This window comes from Dendrobates tinctorius, unplaced genomic scaffold (genome assembly GCF_039654945.1).
Source record: "Dendrobates tinctorius isolate UK_male_01 unplaced genomic scaffold, ASM3965494v1 ptg000008l, whole genome shotgun sequence".
Classification (NCBI taxonomy): Eukaryota; Metazoa; Chordata; class Amphibia; order Anura; family Dendrobatidae; genus Dendrobates; species Dendrobates tinctorius.
The window spans coordinates 22,896,106-22,922,977 of record NW_027361676.1 but is presented as its reverse complement, the minus strand read 5'-3'; the positions used below and the strand labels follow the sequence as shown (position 1 = coordinate 22,922,977).

The window sequence follows — 26,872 nt, the reverse complement described above, 5'->3', positions numbered from 1 at the left end:
TTTCATAGAGGCAGAGAAGGGCAGAGATAGAGGGAAAACAAGCAGGTGGGACGGTTTGTATAAATGATTGGCCCCGCCGTGAAGCACCGAACGCCTGTGCTTGGCTTGAACTGTCGTTCTGTGCTGACAGTCCCTTTACAAAACTCCTGCAGCTGTCCCATTATTCTGAATGGGGTTTGTAGCCATCCATACCTGTGTTGCAGAATTGCAGAAACAATCCTGGTCATCTGAACAAATTTCTGTGTTAAATCTGCTCATGTGAATATATCATAACATGACTGTGTGCATGAGGACTACAGGTCGGCACATATTCCTTCCTGAACGCTTCTGTGTCTTTTTTGTGATGTCAGTGATGATTTTCCTCTTTAGATGATGTTGTGAAATGCTGATAAAGTAATGTTGTACCCTTTTCTCTTTTAGGACAGCCTGGAGAGACACAAGTTTCTGAACCGGAATGCCCAGGATAGTGGCGATGCTTATTATGGAATTAATCAGTTTTCTGATTTGACAATTGAAGAATTTACCAGTAAGTTACTGTCAATTATTGTGTCTCTCACATGGTGGGACAGGAGAACCCCTTTGCCACTGTGGGGGCTAAATAAAGGGGTATCGCATGATCCTACATGTGAAGCTCTGCTCACATATACAGCTCTGGCAAAAATTAAGAGACCGCTGCAAAATTTTCATTTTGTCTGGTTTTTCTCTTTATAGGTATATTTTTTGAGTAAAATGTAAATTGCTCTTTTATTCTATAAACTACTGACATGTCTTCGAATTTCCAAGCCCTAAATTTTGTATTTATTTTCAGAAAATGAGAAATGGTCAAAATAACAAAAAAAATGCAGCGCTTGCAGACCTCAAATAATGCTAAGAAATCAGATTCATAATCATTTAGAAACAACAATACTAATGTTTTACCTCAGGAAGAGTTCAGAAATCAATATTTTGTGGAATAATCATGATTTTTAATCTCCGCTTTCATGCATCTTGGCATGCCTTCCACCAGTCTTTCACACTGCTGGGTGTCCTTATGCCACTCCTGGTACAAAAATGTAACCCCTTTTAACGGCGGTAATTAAGGATACTTAAACCACAGTGGAAAAAGTGTATAGCGCCCCCCAAAGTCAGATTTTCTCTGGGGTCTCGGCTGCCGGGGGTAGCCGAGACCCCAGAGAACATGATTTGGGTCGGTTTTTACCAACCCCTCTTTTGCAATCGCTGTTATTAACCGTATAAAGGCGACCGCAAAAAAAGCCGCAATTTTGCATTTACTTTCCCCTCTGATGTGATCGCACATCAAAGGAGAGGGAAATAGGGTCCCCGATTCCCCCCCCCCCCAGGTACCTCCCGGTGGTCCTCGGGCCCTCCTTCATTCTCCGGTGGGCTCCGCCATCTTCTTCCGGGAAGAAAATGGCGGGCGCATGCGCAGTGCACCCACCGAATCTGCTGGTTAGCAGATTCCATTCATTCATTCCAGATATGCTTTGATAAACCCTATCACAGTGATCAAAATAAAAAAAAATTGTAAACAACCCCCCCCTTTATCACCCCCTTAGATAGGGAAATATAATAATGAATTAAAGAAAATATATTTATTTTCATTTTTCTATAGGGTTAGAATTAGGGTTAGGGTTGGAATTAGGATTAGCGTTAGGGTTGGGATTAGGGTTAGAGGTGTGTTGGGGTTAGGGTTGGAGGTTAGAATTGAGGGGTTTCCATTATTTAGGCACATCGGGGGTCTCCAAACGCGACATGGCGCCACAATTGATTCCAGCCAATTTTGCGTTCAAAAAGTCAAATGGTGCGCCCTCCCTTCCGAGCCCAGACGTGTGCCCAAACAGTGGTTTACCCCAATATATGGGGCATCAGCGTACTCAGGACAAATTGCAAACCAACTTTGGGGGTCTAATTTCTCCTATTACCCTTGGGAAAATAAAAAAAATTGCTGGCTAAAAATCGCTTTTGTGGAAAAAAAAAGATTTTTTATTTTCACGGCTCTGCGTTATAATCTTCTGTGAAGCACTAGGGGGTTCAAAGTGCTCACCACACTTCTAGATAAGCTCCTTGGGGGATCTAGATTCCAAAATGGGTTCACTTGTGGGGGATTTCTACTGTTTAGACACATCAGGGGCTCTGCAAACTCAACATGACGCCCGCAGAACATTCCATCAAAGTCTGCATTCCAAAATAGCCTTCGCTTCTGAGCCTTCCCATGCGCCCAAACAGTGCTTCACCCCCCATATATGGGGTATCAGTGTACTCAGGACAAATTGCATAACAACTTTTGTGGTCTAGTTTCTCCTGTTAGCTTTATGAAAATAAAAAATAGGGAAAAAGAAAGATTTTTTATTTTCACTGCTTTGCTTTATAATCCTATGTGAAGCACTTGGGGGTTCAAAGTGCTCACCACACATCTAGATAAGTTCTTTAAGGGGTAGAGTTTCCCAAATGGGGTCACTTGTCGGGTTTTTTCACTGTTTAGGCACATCAGGGGCCCTCCAAACAGTGACCAGAAAATTGCCCACAACGAAAATTGCCCACAACGAAAATTGCCAATTGCATCATCACAAAGTTTCAGATATATGATATTTGAGGTTCAAGGTGAGGATGTTCACATGATATGTGAAAAATGCCTACAGAAAATTGCCCACAGACATGAATACCCACAGGAAAACAGTAGCGAGTTATAGGTGAGATGCTCTGCAGGACAGAGGGTAGCATAGATCTATAGGTTAAATGCTCTGCAGGACAGGGGGATAGTATGCAAGTATACGTGAGATGCTCTGCAGGGCAGAAGAATAATCTAGAATTATAGGTGAGATGCTCTGCAGGACAGAGAATAGTATAGAATTATAGGTTAAATCCTCTTCAGAACAGGGGGATAGTATACAGGTATAGGTGAGATGCTCTGCAGGGCAGGAAAATAATATACAATTATAGGTGAGATGATCTGCAGGACAGAGAATAGTATAGAATTATAGGTTAAATGCTCTGCAGGACAGGGGGATAGTATACAGGTATAGGTGAGATGCTCTGCAGAGCTGGAGAATAATATAGGCTTATAAGTGAGATGCTCTGCAGGGCAGGAAAATAATATACAATTATAGGTGAGATGATCTGCAGGGCAGGAAAATAATATACAATTATAGGTGAGATGATCTGCTGGGCAGAGATTAGTATAGAATTATAGGTTAAATGCTCTGCAGAACAGGGGGATAGTATACAGGTATAGGTGAGATGCTCTGTAGGGCAGAAGAATAATCTAGAATTATAGGTGAGATGCTCTGCAGGACAGAGAATAGTGTAGAATTATAGGTGAGATGCTCTGCAGGACGGGGATAGTATAGAATTATAGGTTAAATGCTCTGCAGGACAGGGGGATAGTATACAGGTTTGGCTGAGATGCTCTGCAGGGCAGGAAAATAATATACCATTCTAGGTGAGATGCTATGCAGGACAGAAGCACATTTGCTTCTGCTTTTTGAGGGCAGGAGTCATGATAATGTTCTGTTGGTTCTTGAACTAGGTTGTCATCTTTTGTTTTGAGAATTGAATGGCACTTTGAAGAGCGATGCAGTCGGCGTTTCCAAGTCACCACTGCGTTGATAGTATGAAATGCAAGATATTCAAACCCCAAGTAAATCATAACTTTGTTGTTCTTCTGGCCAGAATACTTTAGATGAACTCAAAATGCACTTTTATTGAAAAGAAATTAAAATATATGGGGATAGATCTATTAAAGTACATGCTTTAACTAACCAAAACACAATTGGCTGGCACAGCAGGAAAGCCATTGTTCACTGGGGTTGTACCAAAAGGAATGACAGGATTGCCAATTTGAAACAATGGGGGTGGGGAAGCGCTGGAAGGAACATGTGAAATAATGTCAACAAGGAAACCCAGTTGACTTCCATGGGCTCCATGGAAATACAATACAGCACAACACAAGCAGCAAAGAAAATGCAGAATGGATTTCACCACAGGTCTGTGGGCCCAGCTTACTTCTCCGGGTTCTACAGGTTCGGTTCACTCATACCTAGCCCCAGAGGACAGATTCTGTTCTTACGAGCTGTCAGTCCACTGTGCTAAAAATAATTCCATTCTCAGTGTGGTGTGAATGAGCCTAGAGACCCTTAATCAAATCCATTCTGCATTTTCTTTCATCCTATGCCTGCCTACACCTGCAGTATATGTGTATGATACAGAACTATGTAGGATCTGTTCACTCTTAATCTTGGTAGTCATAAGTGGACAGGGAAGGAAGTGCAGGCGCCAGATTCACTGCCACTGAAATCAATAGGAGAGTGGCGCTGCTCTGGCACTTCTGGCTCCTGTGTTGGTCAGAGACATCACTATGGAGACACATGGGTCAGGGGGTGCTCTTGTCTGCTGACCTGGCTGTCTTTCAAGAGCCCGCAAAAACCAGGGCTCATCCCACTGAACGCCCGCACTCGATCCCCACGGGTAGAACACCACTCAGACAACACAGGGTGAGGGAAACACACATTGGTAAGACCATTGGTTCACCAACAGAAAAAAAAACACAGAGGTGCAACGACTGTGGTCGCAGCGATGAAGGCCACGAGCAGGCACGGGGGCACAGATGCCTGCTTCTGCTGGATCTCCGTCCTCACTGAAGACGCAGATCCAGATGACATGCATGGTGTTGCAGAGACCCGTCGGGTCCCTGCACTGCGATACATGCTGCACTGCAACACATGCAGTGGCTGTGAACTGATGTCGGAGGTGCAGCCACAGGGAGCGGCGCTTGACAATGGCACACACTCTGATGTCAGCTGCCCGGCTGTGCGGTGGATACAAAGGACACTGGGCGACGTGGGAGTACAGGAAAGGTGAGTAGAATGTTTTTGTTTTTAATTATGCAATAGGGGCAGAACGGGGACACATACACTAGGATTGGGGACCATGTAAACCAGGATGGGGACATATATACCAGGAAGTGGGCATATACAGTGGGGCAAAAAAGTATTTAGTCAGTCAGCAATAGTGCAAGTTCCACCACTTAAAAAGATGAGAGGCGTCTGTAATTTACATCATAGGTAGACCTCAACTATGGGAGACAAACTGAGAAAAAAAAATCCAGAAAATCACATTGTCTGTTTTTTTTTCATTTTATTTGCATATTATGGTGGAAAATAAGTATTTGGTCAGAAACAAAATTTCATCTCAATACTTTGTGATATATCCTTTGTTGGCAATGACAGAGGTCACACGTTTTCTGTAAGTCTTCACAAGGTTGCCACACACTGTTGTTGGTATGTTGGCCCATTCCTCCATGCAGATCTCCTCTAGAGCAGTGATGTTTTTGGCTTTTCGCTTGGCAACACGGACTTTCAACTCCCTCCAAAGGTTTTCTATAGGGTTGAGATCTGGAGACTGGCTAGGCCACTCTAGGACCTTGAAATGCTTCTTACGAAGCCACTCCTTCGTTGCCCTGGCGGTGTGCTTTGGATCATTGTCATGTTGAAAGACCCAGCCACGTTTCATATTCAATGCCCTTGCTGATGGAAGGAGGTTTGCACTCAAAATCTCACGATACATGGCCCCATTCATTCTTTCATGTACCCGGATCAGTCGTCCTGGCCCCTTTGCAGAGAAACAGCCCCAAAGCATGTTGTTTCCACCACCATGCTTTACAGTAGGTATGGTGTTTGATGGATGCAACTCAGTATTCTTTTTCCTCCAAACACGACAAGTTGTGTTTCTACCAAACAGTTCCAGTTTGGTTTCATCAGACCATAGGACATTCTCCCAAAACTCCTCTGGATCATCCAAATGCTCTCTAGCAAACTTCAGACGGGCCCGGACATGTACAGGCTTAAGCAGTGGGACACGTCTGGCACTGCAGGATCTGAGTCCATGGTGGCGTAGTGTGTTACTTATGGTAGGCCTTGTTACATTGGTCCCAGCTCTCTGCAGTTCATTCACTAGGTCCCCCCGCGTGGTTCTGGGATTTTTGCTCACCGTTCTTGTGATCATTCTGACCCCACGGGGTGGGATTTTGCGTGGAGCACCAGATCGAGAGAGATTATCAGTGGTCTTGTATGTCTTCCATTTTCTAATTATTGCTCCCACAGTTGATTTCTTCACTCCATTCTGGTTGGATATTGCAGATTCAGTCTTCCCAGCCTGGTGCAGGGCTACAATTTTGTTTCTGGTGTCCTTTGACAGCTCTTTGGTCTTCACCATAGTGGAGTTTGGAGTCAGACTGTTTGAGGGTGTGCACAGGTGTCTTTTTATACTGATAACAAGTTTAAACAGGTGCCATTACTACAGGTAATGAGTGGAGGAAAGAGGAGACTCTTAAAGAAGAAGTTACAGGTCTGTGAGAGCCAGAAATCTTGATTGCTTGTTTCTGACCAAATACTTATTTTCCACCATAATATGCAAATAAAATGAAAAAAAAACAGACAATGTGATTTTCTGGATTTTTTTTCCTCAGTTTGTCTCCCATAGTTGAGGTCTACCTATGATGTAAATTACAGACGCCTCTCATCTTTTTAAGTGGTGGAACTTGCACTATTGCTGACTGACTAAATACTTTTTTGCCCCACTGTATACCAAGATGGAGACCATTTGGACCATACATACCAGGATGGGGACCATATATACCAGCATTGGGACACATACTGTATACCAGGATGCGGACTTATTCACCAGGATGATGGGCATATATACCAGGATGGGGGACATTTTACTACATAATGAAAGGGGCAATTCATAAGTCTTTATAGAATTTAGAATACTACAGGGGCCCATACAGCTGACCAACACGTGTGTGGGCGGGAGGGTCCAAATTTGGCACTGGGGCCCATCGGACTCCAGTTACACCACTGCAAAAACAAACATTCTCAGCAAGTACACAAGGTGGTACAAGTGGCAGAATTTCACCTTTTTGCTGTGACTTCTGGGCTTCCAGGAACAACTATCTCTGCCAGCAGCTCCTAGCTTTTGGTGGGCTCCCACTGAGATGATAATGTATTAGATTTGACCAGCAGTCCCATGTAACTCCACAGATAATACAGTGATACTTTTGTGAGTACTGATAGCAGTGATAGCTCCTCTAGATCACATTGCTGCTGGTTCTGCAGGTGCTGCTGTTTTGGGCTGGTGGGAGGAGTAAGGCAGAATCAGTGAGAGATGAGAGCAGACTATATCTATTGCTGATAATGACAGACTGCTACAAACACAGATCTTCATTTTTGCAGTTTTGCACTAGATCAACTGTAAATCACAAGTTAATCACATATCATGTGAACATCCTCACCTTGCACCTCAAAAATCATAGATCTTAAACTTTGTGATGCTGCAATTGGCAATTTTCCGTGTGGGCAATTTTCCTGTGGGCATTTTTCAGGGAACCCTCCAAACGCAACATGGCATCCGATCTCAAATCCAGCCAATTCTGCATTGAAAAAGTCAAACGCCGCTCCTTCCCTTCTGCCGTGCGCCCAAACAGTGGTTTACCCCCACATATGTGGTATGGGCGTACTCAGGACAAATTGCACAACAAATTTTGTGGTTCATTTTCTCGTTTTACACTTGGGAAAATAAAAAAAAAATGGTTCTGAAGTAAAAAGTTTGTAAAAAATGGTTTTGTAAATTTTGTTGTAAAAATGAGAAATCGCTGGTCAACTTTTAACCCTTATAACTTCCTAACAAAAAAACATTTTGGTTCCAAAATTGTGCTGATGCAAAGCAGACATGTGCGAAATGTTATTTATTAAGTATTTTTGTGACACATCTCTTTAATTTAAGGGCATAAAAATTAAAAGTTTGAAAATTGCAAAATTTTAAATTTTTTTGCCATATTTCCATTTTTTTCATAAATAAACGCAAGTCCTTTGGAAGAAATTTTACCACTAACATGATAAAGTAAAATATGTCATGAAAAAATCTCAGAATCAGCAGGGTCAATTAAAGCATTTCAGGGTTATAACCTCATAAAGTGACAGTGGTCAGAATTGTAAAAATTGGCCTGGTCATTAAGCTGCAAATTGGCTCTGTCACTAAGGGGTTAAGCAGTTCTTCTTTGTTTGATGGCTTGTGACTATCCATCTTCCTCTTGATTACATTCCAGAGGTTTTCAATGGGGTTCAGGTCTGGAGATTGGGCTGGCTATGACAAGGATTTGATGTGGTGGTCCTTCATCCACACATTGATTGACCTAGCTGTGTGGCATGGCACATTGTCCTGCTGGAAAAAACAGTCCTCAGAGTTGGGGAACATTGCCTGGGCAGAAGAAATCAACTCTTTTTCCAGGATAACCTTGTATGAGGCTTTATTCATACGTCCTTTGCAACAATTAACCTGCTCAAATCCAGCCTTGCTGAAGCATCCCCAGATCATCACCAATCCTCCACCAAATTTCACAGTGGGTGCAAGACACTGTGGCTTGTATGCCTCTCCAGGTCGCCGTCTAACCATTAAATGACCATGTGTTGGGCAAAGCTGAAAAGTAGACTCATCAGAGAAGATTACCTTACTCCAGTCCTCTATAGTCCAATCCTTATGGTCTTTGGCAAACTTCAGCCTGGCTCTCCTTTGCTTCTCATTGATGAAAGGCTTTTTTCTACCTTTGCATGACTTGAGTTCTGCCTCTATGAGCCTGTTACGAACTGTTCTTGCCGTGCACTTCACCCCAGCTGCCATTTGCCATTCCTTTTGTAGGTCACTTGATGTCATCCTATGGTTGCTGAGTGACATGTTAATAAGATGACAGTCATCCCGGTCAATGGAGAGTCGTTTTCGCGCTCTGCCAGTCTGTAGCTTTGTTGGCCCCAATGTCTGCTGCTTGACCTTGTTGTAATGGACTGCCGTCATTGAAATTTTAAGGATGGAGGCAACATGACGCTCACTGTATCCCTCTGCTAGTAAAGCCAGAATTGAGCCCTTCTTTTCCTCACTCAAGACTTTTCTTTTCAACTCTTTTGGCATGGTTAAAAGTTATTTTTTCATTCCTATTACTTTTGGGATATTACTAGCACTTGTTTTGCCATCCAGCTTGTCCTATTGCAAGAGGATTGTGAACACCACAGCAGAGTGTTTTTTTTTATACTTTCCTTCGTTAAATAAGATTTGGTTCAGGTAATCACCTAATCAGAAGCGCATTAAGTAGAATGAGGTGTACTATCAGGTGTGGATTAAGGGTAGCCAGGGCCCTGGGCTGTTCAGACTCTGTGGGCCCCCCAGTCATGTGACGGGGTCGGGAAGTCACTAGTTTTCATGACGCATACTGTGCGTCAAGGAGCGGGAAGGGGTTAAATACTGAGGTAAAAAACTCAGAAAATACACGTGTGCACGAGGCCTCACAATACTGAGGTAAAAAACACCAAATACTCAGCGTGTCCATGAGGCCTCACAAATACTGAGGTAAAAAACACCAAATACTCAGCGTGTCCATGAGGTCTTAAAAATATTGAGGTAAAAACTCACCAAATACTCAGCGTGGGCACGAGGCTTTACAAATACTGGAAGGCTTCCACCCAACATCTAGTCCTGACTCACCTGTACCTAACATTGAAACCAGCTAATAGTCTGCCATCACCTGCTGATCTGGACCCATGACCTGTCAGACAAGTTACTTCACATGAGTCACACAGAGGCTTCTGCTTCATGAACTTCCCCAGATAGAAGATGCAGCCTCTGGTGTGCAGCCTGTGGCCGGATACACAGGAAGAGACGCTCCTTGTCACGGGCTGTGCCCAACATGGCAGCAGAGGGGTGTCTTACCGAATTTTCACTTTGAGAGGGGCAAGCCCCTTACTTACGTAGCGCTCACTAATATACTAATTAGGCAAAAAGACTGCTAGGTCTTTATTTCGGTAAAACAATTTATATTTTATTAATAATGAGATAACAGAAAAAAAATATTTAAGCAAGTAATGACTTAGGTAACACTTTGATATGTGTGTTATAGGCACATGAATTATAGCAGCACTAGTCTAGCATTACATTGATCATCATCATCATCATCTATAAAATAGAGAAAAGTAAGCATCAATTCGTTTTTTTTACCGGATATTGTAGCATCACTCCTCCCTCGGGGGACTCGACGGGTAAAAGAGGCAACATCCAGTTAACACAACATCACAGAAGCTATGCGTCCATAAAGCCTTCTGGAAACGTCCCTACCCCCCAATGAAAGTCCCCTTTGTTTTATATTGTTTATAATCAGATATCAGTTCAACCATGCGCAGTACTTTCTGCAAGTAATGCTTATATAACACGTTCATGCTTGGCGCCTGCGTGGTTAATCTTTGAACTCGTGGCCAGCTCGTGTTACGCAGGCGCATTGTGGTTGTTTTTCACTGAAACCACCGTGTTCCTAACAGGTCATGTATCGGTCAAGTTCAGCTCTTCTCTACTTGTGCTGAATTAAATGCAAAAAGTGAACAATAAGACTCGTGATCATCTAATCTGGAATCTGGATACCTATCTTCTTCATGCACACACCATACATATCACATAGGTATCACAAGGGGTTAACGCCACAGACAAGTCGCCGTCTCCTCACACACTGGACACGACGCTGCATCTGCCGACGAACAAGCGCACATTGCGCAATATTAGTCATGTCCCAGATGTTCAGTATGTGAAGGACCAAGGGGGGACAAAAAAGACCCCAGGATTGGAACAGGAGCATAGGAAAGTGGACGGCGGTCGGAGTGGCAGGGTTTATATAGGGGTTGGAGTAAGTGTAAATATATATATATATATATATATATATATATATATACACACACACATTACTACATGCGGGCAGCGTACACATGCACAATCCTCAGGTTGTATAACGTTCAGCTGGTCAAAACATTTCTCTCAGTAGGCCAAGAAAGAAACGTGGCAGGAATAAAATACACCTCATAGTAACTTATGTGTGAGGCAGAGGTGACAAGACCCGCCATCTCGTGCCCACCTTACTAGAGGTGCCCACTGCCCACATATAACAAAGTTGATGGAAACAGACGACTTCCACTATGATGATTGGTTATCGGCCACCCGACCACACCCATTTCACAACTAGTCACACCCATGTCCACGCCACAACCACACTCATTTAGCACTGCTGATCACACTGACTGGTACTGAGGGCACAGTGGCTGGCATTATGGGCACAGTGGCTGGTACTGAGGAAAAGAAAGAGAAAAAAAAGAAAACTGAGAGAGAAAGAGAGAACCAGAGAGAGAAAACGAAAGACCAGAGAGAAAGAAAGAGGGGGGAAAAAAGAGGGGACAGAAAAAAAGAACATAGAGAGAAAAAGAAAGGGGAAAGAACAGAGAGGGAGAGAGAGAAAAAGGGGGAAAGAAAGAATAGAGAGAAAGAGAGCGGAAAGAACAGAGCGAAAGAAAGGAAGAACAGTGAGAGAGAAAGAAAGATTAGAGAGAGAAAGAGGGGAAAGAAAGAGAAAAAGAACAGAGAGCAAGAGAAAAAGAACAGAGAGCGAGAAAGAAACAGAGAGAAAGAAAAATTCTATAAAGATAGATACCATACCAGTCTGGCTCACATTGTAGTGCCCACCTGTGCCTCCTGGTGCAGAACATATTATGATCCACTCACATGGACGACATCCCCGAGTCCAAGGCAATCCCGCTGTCGGAGTAGGACACGGTGATGGATCTGAAGCATTCCCTGACGTGCCTCCATGGTTCTGTCACAATCTCCTCCCGAAATTACCTCTTTTACGGTCAGCTTCCAGCACGTCACTTCCGATGGAACGTCATGTGCAAGTTTTCAAGTGCTCCTCGGAGCTCCCCAGTGTACTCCTGTGTCCGCGGGAAAAGTCAGCTCCCAGTCGGGGCAGTGGCGCAGACTCAAAATCTGGAATGATTGGGAGGTATGAATGCTCCCCCATCATACACCTTGTACATGCATGGCTCCACACACCTCATACAGACACGGTTCCGCTTTGTATGCCTCGTACACACTCGGCTCCACTCAGTACACACATGGCTCTGCTCTGTAAACCTCGTACACACGCGGCTCCGCTCCATACACCTCGCACATGAGCGGCTTTGCTCCATACACCTCACACACACAGCTCCACTCAGTACAAACATGGCTCTGCTCCGTAAACCTCGTACACATGCGGCTCTGCTCCATACACCTTGTACACACGCGACCACGCTCTGTAAATCTTTTACACATGCGGCTTCGCTCCGCTCCGTAAACACACGGCTCAGCTCCGTACACTTTGTACACACGGCTCCGCTCCGTACACATACGGCTCTGCTCTGTACACCTCGTACACATACGGCTCCGCTCCGTACACATACGGCTCTGCTCTGTACACCTCGTACACATACGGCTCCGCTCCGTACACATACGGCTCTGCTCTGTACACCTCGTACACATACGGCTCCGCTCCGGACACGTCGCGCTCCATACACCTCGTACACACGCGGCTCCGCTCCGTACACCTCGTACACACGCGGCTCCGCTCCGTACACACGCGGCTCCGCACCGTACGCCTCGTACACACGCGGCTCCGCTCCGTATGCCTCGTACACACGCGCTACATCCACCCTGTAAACCCCTCCTGACCCCACACATACTTGACTGATTCAGCACGATGACAAGCAGCACAGCAGAGTCCTGCATAGTTGCATACATCGAGGGCTGTTCTGTGCGCACAGGACCTGTGATGAGGTCACAGGAGGGGAGGAGTCAGGAGTTACATGATCAGGGGCCTCTGACTGAGAAGCCTGATCATGTGACCCCTGACTCCTCCCCTCCCGTGACCTCATCACAGGTCCTGTGTGCACAGAGCAGGGATTTATCAGTGGTGGGCTGCGGTGGCCGGTGGCGGATTATAATGGGGCAATTTACCCTGGGCTACTGCCCATATTGACCTCATTATAATCCGCCACTGTGTACTCTGGTTGGAATTCAACTGACACAGGAATGGAATGGCTGTCAGACATGGAGAGAAGCTGATTTTTATAAAACTGTGCAGTGGTCTCTTAATTTTTGCTAGAGCGGTATATTAAAGCTGTGTGTGTCTCTTTTCTGATAAAGTAGCGCAGCATGAAGCACGGCTCAGTTTGTCAGAATGACAGAACCTCAGTGGACCCAAACCTATGAGCCTCCTCCTAACTTGTGGCTTCCCCGGTCCCTCCTCTTGACTAGTGGGCCTGGGGCAACCTCATCGTTACAGCATAACGTGCCCATGACATCACTCCAGGCCTAGTCCTCAGAAGCTTAAGGCATGAAAGATATGTTTCTGTTATCTTTCCATATTTCTGATTCAATATGGCTTCGTTCCTGATGGTGGTATTTCAATGCCTTTTTCTATGTAGATATTTATCTGAGGAGTTACCCTTCAAAGAACCTGGATGATTATGTGCCTTATAAGAAAATGTTTGAAGGAGATCCTTCACCTCTGAGGTTTGACTGGAGAGATAAAAACATGGTGACCGAAGTGAAAAATCAGCTGGATGTAAGCTACATGGTGAAATAGGATTTTTTTCCCTTTTTTATGTAAAATGTTGAAACTTTGTTGATGGTAAATTGGCAGAATGGCTACTGCTTATTTAAAGGGAACCTGTCAGCTGATGCATGGTACCCAAACCTTGGTCAGCACGTCTCAGCTGCTGGGTGTATATTGTCTTATAGGCAGAGACTCATCAGTCACTGTTAGCGGGTGGGGAGAAGCCCATAGGGAGCAAACATGTACTACTAAAATAAAATCTTTACAAGTTCAACGAAACCACAAAATCTTAACATTCAACCAATCAGAGTGCAGCTTTCATTATACCAGAGCAGTATGAGATGTTACAGCTTTTGGTTTTCTCCGTCATTGAGTGCACTTTTAAGAAGTAAAATCATTTTACGGATTTTACATGTAAAGATTTTGTTTTGCCGGCACTGTATTCACTTGTGCGGCTCGGTCATCGTCGGCTATTAAAAGCATGTTGTTCTTTGAAATGCAGCAGTATTTCAGGGACAAACATATGGCTGTGATCACAAAGCCGCTGGCTGATACATGGTGCCCAAACCGTATCAGCTGACAGGTTCCCTTTAAGAAGCCATGACATTGTAACAGGTTTGTATAAAGCTGAACCAAAAGGAAGAGCAATGGCCCCAGTCTCCCCATTGGTAAAAGAGTGCATAATAGGATAGGTGATCATTATCAGATCGAGGTCCGACACTTGGCTCCCCACTGATCAGCTGTTATTAGCTCCATCCGTGGCTGGATGTAAATGTTGCCTGGACAGCACAGCTCCGTAGTGGATGCTGATCAGAACGTGACCTTCAGCTACTTCTGTTCATTCTACTCATTAGTTTACTGTGGACAACCCCTTTAACAATAGTTGAGGAAGTTTAAGGGTAGATAGTTCTGTACAGTTGTCCACCTTTACCGTTTCGAGAATTTCATTTGCTTTATCTTTTCATAATACAAATGTGGTTCCATTCTCACAAAGACAAGTCTACTATTAACATTGACTAGGATTTAATCAGTACTAAATGTAAAGAACACGCATTATAGACATTACATACTGTACATGCAGAGTTGTGTGCTCCAGCACCAAAGCCAATGGAAGATTTGCACCAATTCAACTCAGCACCATGGCTCAGTGGTTAGCACTGCAGCCTTCCAGCACGGAGGTTGTTGGTTCAAGTCCCACCAAAGACAACATCTGCATGGAGTTTGTATGTATGTTTGTGTGGGAGGAAACCCACACAAACAAACCCAAACACATACTGAAAGTGAATGTAGGTTGTGAGCCCCAATGGGGACAGTTATTACAATATCTATAAAGTGCTTTGGAATATGATGGCGCAATTTAAGTAGCATAATAAAACCCATCATTTTTTGGTATTTCACACAATTAGTTTTCACCATTTGCTTAGGCCAGTAACGTATATTATGTGGAAATAATTCTAACCTCCTATTATTATGATTTATGCTTCTTTTCAGTGTGGTGCCTGTTGGGCCTTCAGTGTAGTTGGTGCTGTGGAGTCTGCCTACGCTATCAGGGGACACTCGCTGCTGGACCTCAGTGTACAGCAGGTCATTGACTGTTCATACTTGGATAGAGGCTGCGATGGGGGATCCACAGACAGTGCTTTGAAATGGCTGTATCAGGTAATTACATTTTATGTGCAGATTTATTTTAGACATCAGGCGCATGTTGTTACGTAGCTGTAGTGTAACTGCAAACATTCATTTGTTCCTGCTACATGATGTACCATTATGTCATGGAGCAGACTTGGGACATTTGCATATAACAAAAGCCATTTGAACTGGGCTCCAAATGATACTGATAACCCCTTAATTGCTGCTGTCAATCTCTGTGGCATTCTTCACATGTTCCTCTGGATATGGCATTTCATGCACGCTTTTAAGCCCCAACGTGATCATGTGGTGCTGGTGGGTAGCCATGGCATACTGAAGCTCCCGTTGGTTGCCATGTCTGTACTTTTGTGCCTGGGCTTTATAGGAGACCATGATTTTACCAATTTACTGAAATACAGTTTTATTTCAATATATAGAGCAATCACTTAGACGATAACAGGTTCAAGTCCTTCAATGGGGACTAAAATATAAAAATATAAACTAAAGATATTAACAAAAATATTTAGGATTACTGCATTCGTAAAAATCGGATCTATTAAATTTTAACCCATAGATATACTCCATAAAACAAAAAACCCTGAAATGTCAGAATTGCCATTTTTTGATTGTGGCATTTCCCATAAAAAGCGATCAAATCACTGTATGTACCCTAAAAAACAATGTTGGCTAGCAGCACAAAAAAAATCTCTCCCAGAGCTCAATTGACAGAAAAATAATATGGTTTCCAGAAAATTATAACAAATTAATATTACTGTATATACTCGAGTATAAGCCAAATTTTTCAAGACATTTTTTATGCTGGAAAAGCCCCTCTCGGCTTATACTCAAGTAAGGGTCCCACAAGATGGATGGGGAGTGGCGGAGGCAGGAGCCCGCTGGGCGGGAAAAGCCTCTGCCCGCTGCTGAATAGAAATGAATATTCACTGCGCTGTTTGTGAATATTCATTTCTCTTTAGTAGCAGACACTAGTCGAAGCAGCCTGCTTCCTGCAGCTGCTGGGCGAGTATATGTGCCCTCTACTTAAGGGAATGAATATTCACTGCCCCCCACTCCCATGGGCGTGGAGAACAGTGAATATTCATTCCCTTTATTACAGGGCACACGTCGCCCAGCGGCTGCTGCTACTGTGCTCACTGCTAAAGAGCAATGAATACTCACTGCTCTTCACTCCTATAGTCCCATCGTGGAGAGCAGTGAATATTCCGGCAGCTGCTGGCATCGGAACAAGACACAAGGGAGCGCAGGAAGATAAGTAGGATGGTGTTTTTTTTTTGTTTAATGTTTTTCTGCTGAGGAGCCATGGAAACCAGGATAGGAATGAGGAGCCATTCGTACCAGGATAGGAATGAGGAGCCATGCATACCAGGATAGAGATAAGGGGGCCATGCACACCAGGATATGAATGAGGGGGCCATTCAAAGTAGGATAGGGATGAGGGGACAATGCATACCAGGCTGATACACGAGTCAATACGTTTTCCCAGTTTTTTGTGGTAAAATTAGGTGCCTCAGCTTAAACTCGGATCGGCTAATACTCGAGTATGTACGGTATATATTTTTAATACAAATTTTAGATATTTTTTTTCACCACTAAAATAAAAAAAACAAAACTATACAAGTTTGGTGACCTGAAGAATCATGTTATCAGGTCATTTTTATTTTCAAAATATTTTTATTAGGCATTTTAACAGATTTTACAAAACATGCTCTTTGTTTGTGTAATAATTCGCATTGATAAGTAGGGGAAAAGGGGAAGGAAAGGGTTTGGGATAGGGAAGGGAGAGAAAGAATTTTTAATAGTAACAAAGACAGATCTGTAAAGACTTGAATATCTACTTCAATATTGAACTGTCTTGGTCTTCCATGAATTTCTATGTTCAAACTATGTACATTGAAAATAGCAAGAAAGCTACTTTTAACTCAAAAAAAGAAAAAAGTCATCAACAAAGAAACCTTAACTAATCTAAGACTTGGTATTTAGTGTTCCATAAGCTCCATTTTTTTGTCGTATTTATGCAAGCATCCATTTGCTATTGAGAATTTTAAGTCCAAGGTATTATGCGTCTTTAGTCTATCCACAATGTCAGAGAACCTTGGTATGTCAGTTCTCCTCCAGAAGGTGGCTATCATATTTTTAGTTATCAGTAAAAGATGTATTATGACTTTTTTAGTTGAGTGGTGTACGTCCTCCATGTCTAAGAAAAAGAGAGCTGTTTGAGGGGAAAGAGTAAAGTTCTTATCAAGAAGTCCTCCAATATATATGGAAATCTTATTCCATAACTCTGTGAGAGCTGGGCATGTCCAGAATATGTGTTTCAAATCTCCCTTGAACTCACACCCTCTCCAACATAATGGGGATGAATCTGGTTTGAAATGTGCTATCCTAGAGGGAGTAATGTACCATCTTGTTAATAATTTGTAAAATGATTTGTGAAGCGGTATTGATATATTTGAAGAATATGAATCTTTTATTGCCCTCTCCCATTGATCTTTTGTTGCACAGAACTGGAGATCCTTCTCTCACTTGAACATATATTTGTTTTTTGTGAAATTGCTATCCTTATTGAAATAGCTGTAGAGGAATTTAGTGCTCCAGAAAATTTTATGGTTTGAATTGTTTAAAAGGAAGTGAATTACTTCTGTTTTCGGAGGGACCATGCTAATAAATTTTTGTAGGTACTCCTTGATTATGCAATATTGCATAAAGCCTGAGGAGGGTAGATTGAATTTGTTTCTAATCTCGGAAAAACTGAGTAATTTATCCGTTGCGAGAATATCTCCCAACTTTCGAATGCCATTTTTTGGCCATATTTCAGGTACAGAGAATCCGTAGACAGAAGCAATCAGGGATATTGGGAAATTTTCTTTCAGATTTGACTTCCCAGTTTTATTCAGTGAGGCAAGGTGATCCCAAGCTTAGGTAATTGCCAGAAAAATAGGGTGATTTAGTCTGTATTTTTTTAGATTGAATATATGGTTGAGAAGAAGATTTTTAAGGGGGCATGAAGTGCTATGGTCTCTTTCTAGTACCATCCAAGATGGTTTGACATGCTCATTTATCCAGTATTGGCTTTGTTTGATTAGAGTGGCGTGATAATAAGCTAGGATGTTTGGGATCCCCATTCCTCCATTGTATTTATGTTTATAGAGAATTGTTCTGTCTACTCTAGCTCTTTTCTCTCCCCAAACAAAGGAGAAGATTTTTTTGTTGCAGCTACTAAAGAATGTTATTGGAAAGGTAAGAGGGAGAGCCCTAAAAATGTATAATAGTTTCGGGAGAATCACCGTTTTTATTGCTAGCACTCTGCCCATCCACGACAAGCCTATGCTTTTCCAGGGTTGGAGGTCTTTTGTGATAGTGGCCAGAAATGTCACGCAATTTGCATTAACTGTGTTGCGTACTGTTTTTTTTAAACACAATACCTAGGTGTGATATTTGTTCCTCTTCCCAACCAAACTCTGATTTATTTTTAATAGAGTTTATTGTGGTGTTTGAAAGGTAGAATTGCAAGATTTTCGATTTACTATTATAAAATTTAAAGTTTGATATTTGTGAAAATTCCTCTATTATCTTGAGCAATGTTGCAATGGATTGTATCGGATTTGTGAGTGATGGCAACATATCGTCTGCAAATAGACTTATTTTGAATTGTTTAGACGGGGTTTTGATCCCCGTGATTTTTTTTTCATTTCTGCAAATTGCTTCGGCTAATGGTTCTATCGCCAAGGCGAACAGCAGTGGCGAGAGGGGGCATCCCTGTCTTGTCCCATTATTTATATAGAATGATTTGGATAAGGTGTTATTTGTGTAGATTTTGGCACTTGGCTGGGAGTATAAAGTGAAAACCGTTTCTATCCATTTGTTGTTGAAACCAAAATTTAGAAGAACAGTTTTTAGGTAAGACCAGTTGACCCTGTCAAAAGCCTTTTCGGCGTCTAATGTTAGGAGTATTGAGGGGGTTCGGGTAGAGTTTAATTCTATTAATAATGTTGATAAGCCTCCTAGTGCTGTCAGATGTTTGTCTGCCTTCAATGAAGCCTGATTGGTCATCGTTGATTAGTTTTGGTAGGATTCCTTTTAATCTTGTGACTAGTATTTTGGAAAAGATTTTTATATCTGAATTTATCAGGGAAATTGGGCGAAAGTTTTTCACTTCTTCTAGATTATTTGGTGCCTTGGGAATCACAATGAGAGTTGCTTCCAACATCTCCCCAGGGAAAGTCCCACCCCCCGAAACTTGGTTAAAAATTTTTGCCATATAAGGGATAAGAATATCTGCAAAATTTTTGAAGTATTCGTTTGTTAGACCGTCTGGGCCAGGCGATTTTTGTAACTTTAGTGAGTTTACCGTTTTTATAATTTCTGAGATTGGTATAGGTGAGTTAAGTTGTGAAAGGTCTGGTGGGCTGATTTTAGGAAGTTTTAGTTTCTTAATGAACTCATTTATTTTTTTGGGATCTGGTTGAGGAATTGCATTCTCTCCGTTTAAGTTATATAGTTTTCTATAGTAAGATGCGAATTCCTCTACAATATCAGTCGGGTGTTGTTTTGTATCTCCGGCTGCGTTTTTAATTTTGTATATTCTACTACGGACTCTCTCATTCTTCAGTTTGGACATCATGAATCTCGTTGGCTTGTTCGTTTCAGAGTATACTTGAAACTTCGATACTTTAACGATTTTATCAAAGTCATCAAGGATAGCCCTATTTAATTCTTGTCTCAAATTGAGGATTTCCCTGTAAATTTGCTGTGATTTTGTTAGTTTTAGAGAGATCATTTTCCTTTGAATTTATTTGTTTTTGTATAGTTTTAATTTTTAACACACAATGACCACCATAAAAACATCACACAAAAGTTGTTGAAATTGCGAGGGGTGGGGGGGTTCACCTTTTCACTGCATCTGGATTTTTTTTTTTCATTTTTCAGTGTATTATATGGTAAAATCAATGGTGTCATTCAAAACTACAGCCTATCCTGCAAGAATTAAGTCCTCATACAGCTATTTCGTCAGAAAATAAAACCGTTATGAGTCTTGGAAGAAGGGGAGCAAAAATGAGAATTGACCACAGCGGGAACGGGTTCTGAAACACAAGTTGCATTGCTGATGATTTGTTTTTGTTTTATTTTGGAAAACAAATTTAAATAAAAACTTTAAACAACTTTTAACTTTTTTTTTCTTGTTTAGTCGCATACAAAGCTTGTGGAATCTTCTAAATACCCCTTTAAAGCAAGAACTGGAATTTGTCATTATTTTCCTTTGACAGGAGATGGTGTTTCTATAAAGGGATATAAAGCTTATGACTTCAGGTGAATGTTATTTTTTTACTTTGCAAATCTGTTTTACACTAAAGTGGATGTCCGGTCACAATGTATTGATGACTTATATTTGAGCTATGGATGTGAGATCGGTGGGGGTCCAACACCCGGCACCTTCACCGATCAGCCATTTTTTGCTGATGTGTCATAAGATACTGACCTGCTCAAGTTCTGTCTCGCTTTGTCTCATACTAATTGGAAGTTCTAGGAATAGAAAGAAAAGTTTGAAGGACAGAGATCATTTGTTTTTATTCCTTTTATCAGAAGGCAAATCAGTTACCACTGAAAAGGCCAAAGCTAAACTGTTGGTTTAGTCAGGGTCAATGCTCCTTTCCTTCTCGCGTTTTAACATAAAATATATAAGGACTCGTTCTCTTTTTTTTTTTTCCCATTTGCATTGTTAGGCTAAGTACACACTGCACCTGTGCGCAACGTGGCACATACACTAAGAAGATAGTTGCTCAATACTGGCCACCGTCAGCATAGATGCCAGCCAGCGGTCCACAATGGGAGCCCATTGTGAAAAAACATATTTTGCGTGGTATCCATTTCTTTGCAGTGTGTCTCTGTATACAGTCTTTCCTATACCGCAGGAAAGAAAAACGCTATGCAGATGCTTGCTGGCCAGAAAAAGGCCACTTTGCCTTGTGCTCAATACAGGACAGAGCCATCTTTCCCCTCTCTTAAGTGTCAAATCATGAGCAGTCCTAAGTGGAGATGGCTGACTGGCTCATTTTAGTAGCTATGCCAGCCCTCTTCTTTATCCATGCAGTGGCAGGAAAGGGGGATGACTTATCTTAAATTTCTGCGAACCCCCTTGAAACACATCAATATACAGTGGGGCAAAAAAGTATTTAGTCAGTCAGCAATAGTGCAAGTTCCACCACTTAAAAAGATGAGAGGCGTCTGTAATTTACATCATAGGTAGACCTCAACTATGGGAGACAAACTGAGAAAAAAAAATCCAGAAAATCACATTGTCTGTTTTTTTTTCATTTTATTTACATATTATGGTGGAAAATAAGTATTTGGTCAGAAACAAAATTTCATCTCAATACTTTGTGATATATCCTTTGTTGGCAATGACAGAGGTCAAACGTTTTCTGTAAGTCTTCACAAGGTTGCCACACACTGTTGTTGGTATGTTGGCCCATTCCTCCATGCAGATCTCCTCTAGAGCAGTGATGTTTTTGGCTTTTCACTTGGCAACACGGACTTTCAACTCCCTCCAAAGGTTTTCTATAGGGTTGAGATCTGGAGACTGGCTAGGCCACTCCAGGACCTTGAAATTCTTCTTACGAAGCCACTCCTTCGTTGCCCTGGCGGTGTGCTTTGGATCATTGTCATGTTGAAAGACCCAGCCACGTTTCATCTTCAATGCCCTTGCTGATGGAAGGAGGTTTTCACTCAAAATCTCACGATACATGGCCCCATTCATTCTTTCATGTACCCGGATCAGTCGTCCTTGCCCCTTTGCAGAGAAACAGCCCCAAAGCATGATGTTTCCACCACCATGCTTTACAGTAGGTATGGTGTTTGATGGATGCAACTCAGTATTCTTTTTCCTCCAAACACGACAAGTTGTGTTTCTACCAAACAGTTCCAGTTTGGTTTCATCAGACCATAGGACATTCTCCCAAAACTCCTCTGGATCATCCAAATGCTCTCTAGCAAACTTCAGACGGGCCCGGACATGTACAGGCTTAAGCAGTGGGACACGTCTGGCACTGCAGGATCTGAGTCCATGGTGGCGTAGTGTGTTACTTATGGTAGGCCTTGTTACATTGGTCCCAGCTCTCTGCAGTTCATTCACTAGGTCCCCCCGCGTGGTTCTAGGATTTTTGCTCACCGTTCTTGTGATCATTCTGACCCCACGGGGTGGGATTTTGCGTGGAGCACCAGATCGAGGGAGATTATCAGTGGTCTTGTATGTCTTCCATTTTCTAATTATTGCTCCCAAAGTTGATTTCTTCACTCCAAGCTGGTTGGCTATTGCAGATTCAGTCTTCCCAGCCTGGTGCAGGGCTACAATTTTGTTTCTGGTGTCCTTTGACAGCTCTTTGGTCTTCACCATAGTGGAGTTTGGAGTCAGACTGTTTGAGGGTGTGCACAGGTGTCTTTTTATACTGATAACAAGTTTAAACAGGTGCCATTACTACAGGTAATGAGTGGAGGAAAGAGGAGACTCTTAAAGAAGAAGTTACAGGTCTGTGAGAGCCAGAAATCTTGATTGCTTGTTTCTGACCAAATACTTATTTTCCACCATAATATGCAAATAAAATGAAAAAAAACAGACAATGTGATTTTCTGGATTTTTTTTTCTCAGTTTGTCTCCCATAGTTGAGGTCTACCTATGATGTAAATTACAGACGCCTCTCATCTTTTTAAGTGGTGGAACTTGCACTATTGCTGACTGACTAAATACTTTTTTGCCCCACTGTAGGTATGCCGTCATAGCAGACTTACACACAAACTGGAAGCTGGGATCCAGTACCTGAAAGCATTCCTTATTTGCAAGTAGATTACTAAGTTGTTCCTATTTATCTTTTAAATACTTCGAAATAATTTTTTTTTCAAACCGACAACTGCTTTAACTTTCGACTTAATCCACTTGACATCAGGGGGTGCTTTAACTCTGTGACTGCAGGCTTGTGAATCCTCACACTGTGCACTGCATGCACTGTCAGGATTCTCTGGAGAGCTGCTGCTCTCTGACTTCCACCAGATGTATGCCATATGTCTGAAGTCGGGGAGAATGAAGCCAGGCCTAAATGATCACATGGATCGCATGACATAACTATGTCACATGATTCCCGGGAGAGCAAGTGCCGACATCACTGGAATGGCACTGGCAATGAGTATAGGTGTTATTATTTTACTGGCAGAAAATATAGACATTGAGAAGGGATTTCATAGTAATGGACAATACTTCTCTAGTATAGCCATGGTCCTTGGAATAAGTGAGCCATTAAAGGCATCGGCTGATCAGGTATTATCTGTTGAATGTCACAGTAAACAAATCGGTGATCTCTTACTTGTAGTTTTCTAGCTGTTGCAAAACTACAACTCCCAGCATGTCTATACAGCAGAGTTGTGGTTTTTCAATAGTTTTAAGATCTGTCCTTCATGATTAGAAGTGTTTTTGTGCAATATAACAGATATTTCCAGTGCTTCACTTAGACCTAGATAACCTCTTAATATCCTCCATGAGGAAAATGCTTATTCTTAATCTTAGGCATATTCTTCTCCAGTAACTGTGAAGAGGAAATGATGAGCTTGTTGATACATGTTGGCCCTTTGGCAGTCATCGTCGATGCGGTGAGCTGGCAGGATTACCTTGGAGGTATAATTCAGCATCACTGTTCCAGTGGACACTCCAATCACGCCGTCCTAGTGGTTGGTTTTGATAGGTCAGGTAAGATGGACGCACATCTGGTTTATTGGGGACTAGCATGTTGGAAATAAAACTAATATACTATGTTAATCAATTAAAAGATTCATTCCATAAAGTGCACGCGCAAGGACAAACAAACATACAGTTTGCTGACTGTGGAATACCTATAGGACCCTCAGTCCTTATATACAAAACAATTCTCCATATTATACCACATCAATTTACTTGAAGTCAGACCTGGGTTCATATACCACAGAATTAAACTGTATCACTGTATGATCTAAACAGGACACACCTTTTTTTTTTCTTTTAAATTAGTTATCACAATGCTTTTTTCATTCAAGGATATCCAACTACCCTCACTCCGTCCTTATTAACATATCAAAATATCTGTATATGTAGACAAAGTTGGACGTTGGTCCATATAGCACAAGAATAGAATAAGTCCCTTATAATTCTCAGATGGACCCTTCCTTGTGCTTTAATATCACATACAAATCACCCGTATATGCCTATAGATACAGTGTGCAATATAGAGTACAAGCTAGATTAACCAAAACTCCTATTGCATATCCGTTTCATGGACCATTTTTTTAAATTATTGTGGAAATTCAAAAACTGAAAAGTGGAGCGTGCAATATTATTTGACCACTTTAACTTAAAACTGTGTTGCACCACCTTTTGCTACCATTACAGCTGCAAGTCGCTCGGGGTATGTCTCTATCAGTTTTGTACATCAACAGACTGAAATTCTTGCCCATTCTTCCTTGGCAAACAGCTCGAGCTCAGTGAGGTTTGATGGAGATCGTTTGTGAACAGCAGTTTTCAGCTCTTTCCACAGATTCTCGATTGGATTCGGGTCTGGACTTTGACTTGGCCATTCTAACACCTGGATACGTTTATTTGTGAACCATTCCATTGTAGATTTTGTTTTATGTTTGGGATCATTGTTTTGTTGGAAGACAAATCTCCGTCCCAGTCTCAGGTCTTTTGCAGATTCCAACAGGTTTTCTTCAAGAATGGTCCTGTATTTGGCTCCATCCATCTTCCTATCAATTTTAACCACCATGATGCTGCCACCACCATGTTTAACAGTGGGGATGGTGTGTTCAGGGTGATGAGCTGTGTTGCCTTTACGCCAAACATATAGTTTGGCATTGTTGCCAAAAAGTTCGATTTTGGTTTCATCTGACCAGAGCACCTTCTTCCACGTGTTTGGTGTGTCTCCCAGGTGGGTTGTTGCAAACTCTAATCACCACTTTTTATGGATATCTTTGAGAAATGGCTTTCTTCTTGCCACTCTTAATAAAGGCCAGATTTGTGCAGTGTACCACTGATTGTTGTCCTATGGACAGACTGTTCCACCTCAGCTATGGATCTCTGCAGTTCATCCAGAGTGATCATGGGCCTCTTGGCTGCATCTCTGATCAGTCTTCTCCTTATTTGAGAATAAGGAAATTAGAGGGACTGCCAGGTCTTGGTAGATTTGCAGTGGTATGATACTCCTTCCATTTCAATATGATCGCTTGCACAGTGCTCCTTGGGATGTTTAAAGTTTTGGAAATCATTTTGTATCCAAATCCAGCTTTAAACTTCTCCATAACAGTATCACGGAGCTGCCTGTTGTGTTCCTTGGTCTTCATGATGCTCTCTGTGCTTCAAACAGAACACTGAGACTATCACAGAGCAGGTGCATTTATACGGAGACTTGATTACACACAGGTGGATTATATTTATCATTATTAGTCATTTAGGACAACATTGGATCATTCAGAGATCCACAGTGATCTTCTGGAGTGAGTTTGCTGCACTGAAAGTAAAGGGGCCGAATAATATTGCACGCCCCACTTTTCAGTTTTTGAATTTCCACAAAAATTTAAAATAATTAATAAATTTTGTTCAACTTCACAATTGTGTCCCACTTGTTGTTGATTCTTCACCAAAAATTTACACTTGGTATCTTTATGTTTGAAGCATGATATGTGGGAAAAGGTGGAAAAGTACCAGGGAGCCGAATACTTTTGCATGGCACTGTAAGCATAAGGAATGGTCTCACCCATCCATGGGGGGCAATTGCCAATTCCCCTCTCACTGTTGGTTGGCAGACTCCATTCCTCTAGTATCCTCCCTTCTCCCAACGCGTTTCTTCTCTACAGATCAGGGGAGTGCCCGGGGATGCCTGCAATCTTGTCACCAAATCAGTCTGACATTGAATAGAAAGCTGCTCTGTTGCTCAGCTTTATAACGCGCGCTGTCAAAGACTTACAGATCATAGGGAACTAATTTCCTGTCCCTGGACCGCAAGCCTCCATCATAATCCGGTCAATAGAGCGCATTAGAATAGAGACGCCATACCGCAGTTCTTGGACCGCAAGTCTCCATCCTGTTCCAGTTGGTGGAACGCATTAGAGCGCAGGCGCCGCTCCCAGCGCATGCGCATTGCATAGATGAACAATATCGATAAATCCGTTCGTCGGATCAAAGTACATCCATTCCACAGCAGGTTCCATAGCAGCATCCTCTAAAACAGCCCAAATATAAGACATTAATGGGCCAAATGGGATGCCAGTAACTTAACCTCGGTGCTGGTTTATTGTCACTTTCTTAAAAGTAATAGCCAGACTAACACCCGAGTACGAGCAGAAGAGTTTCCTAGTTCTGATGGCAGTTATATAATGTCTCTGGTTGTGCATTCTGCTAATATTATTACACTGTATAACTTTGGATTAAAGAGGCTGTCCTGGACTTTGGTATTGATGTCTTATACCCACCAATCTGATACTGACTACCTATTCTATAGAGAGTATAGATGCGTAGTAAGCTGCGTTCCCGTGCTTAATACACATGTGACTAGAAAGATAATGCGGTTTTATCTCATCTAATGATAGTGAATGGTTAATTTACGCAGCGGAGACGGAGTATCTCCGCTACATAAATAGACATGCTGCGGTGTGGAAAGATGTGCCGTACATGCGTCTCCGCAGGTAAGCCGGAGGTGTCCGTGCACGCATAGTGGACATGGGATTTCTTGAAATCCCATCCACTATGCTGTAACATCTGGA

At 42.3% G+C, this 26,872-nt stretch overlaps 1 protein-coding gene across 3 annotated transcripts in view; it reads left to right on the top strand.

Moving 5' to 3' along the window:
* CTSO (cathepsin O) overlaps nucleotides 1-26,872 on the top strand; it is a 39,150-nt gene that overhangs the window by 2,262 nt on the left and 10,016 nt on the right. For 2 of the 3 annotated variants that reach the window (XM_073576433.1, XM_073576432.1), the window contains exons 2-6: nucleotides 421-526; nucleotides 13,320-13,459; nucleotides 14,942-15,109; nucleotides 20,286-20,407; nucleotides 23,668-23,831. In XM_073576433.1, the coding sequence (XP_073432534.1) occupies nucleotides 421-526; nucleotides 13,320-13,459; nucleotides 14,942-15,109; nucleotides 20,286-20,407; nucleotides 23,668-23,831 (700 nt within the window). Of the gene's footprint in view, nucleotides 1-82; nucleotides 300-420; nucleotides 527-13,319; nucleotides 13,472-14,941; nucleotides 15,110-20,285; nucleotides 20,408-23,667; nucleotides 23,832-26,872 lie in introns of those variants that run through there. The other variant, XM_073576434.1, reaches the window with a different exon arrangement.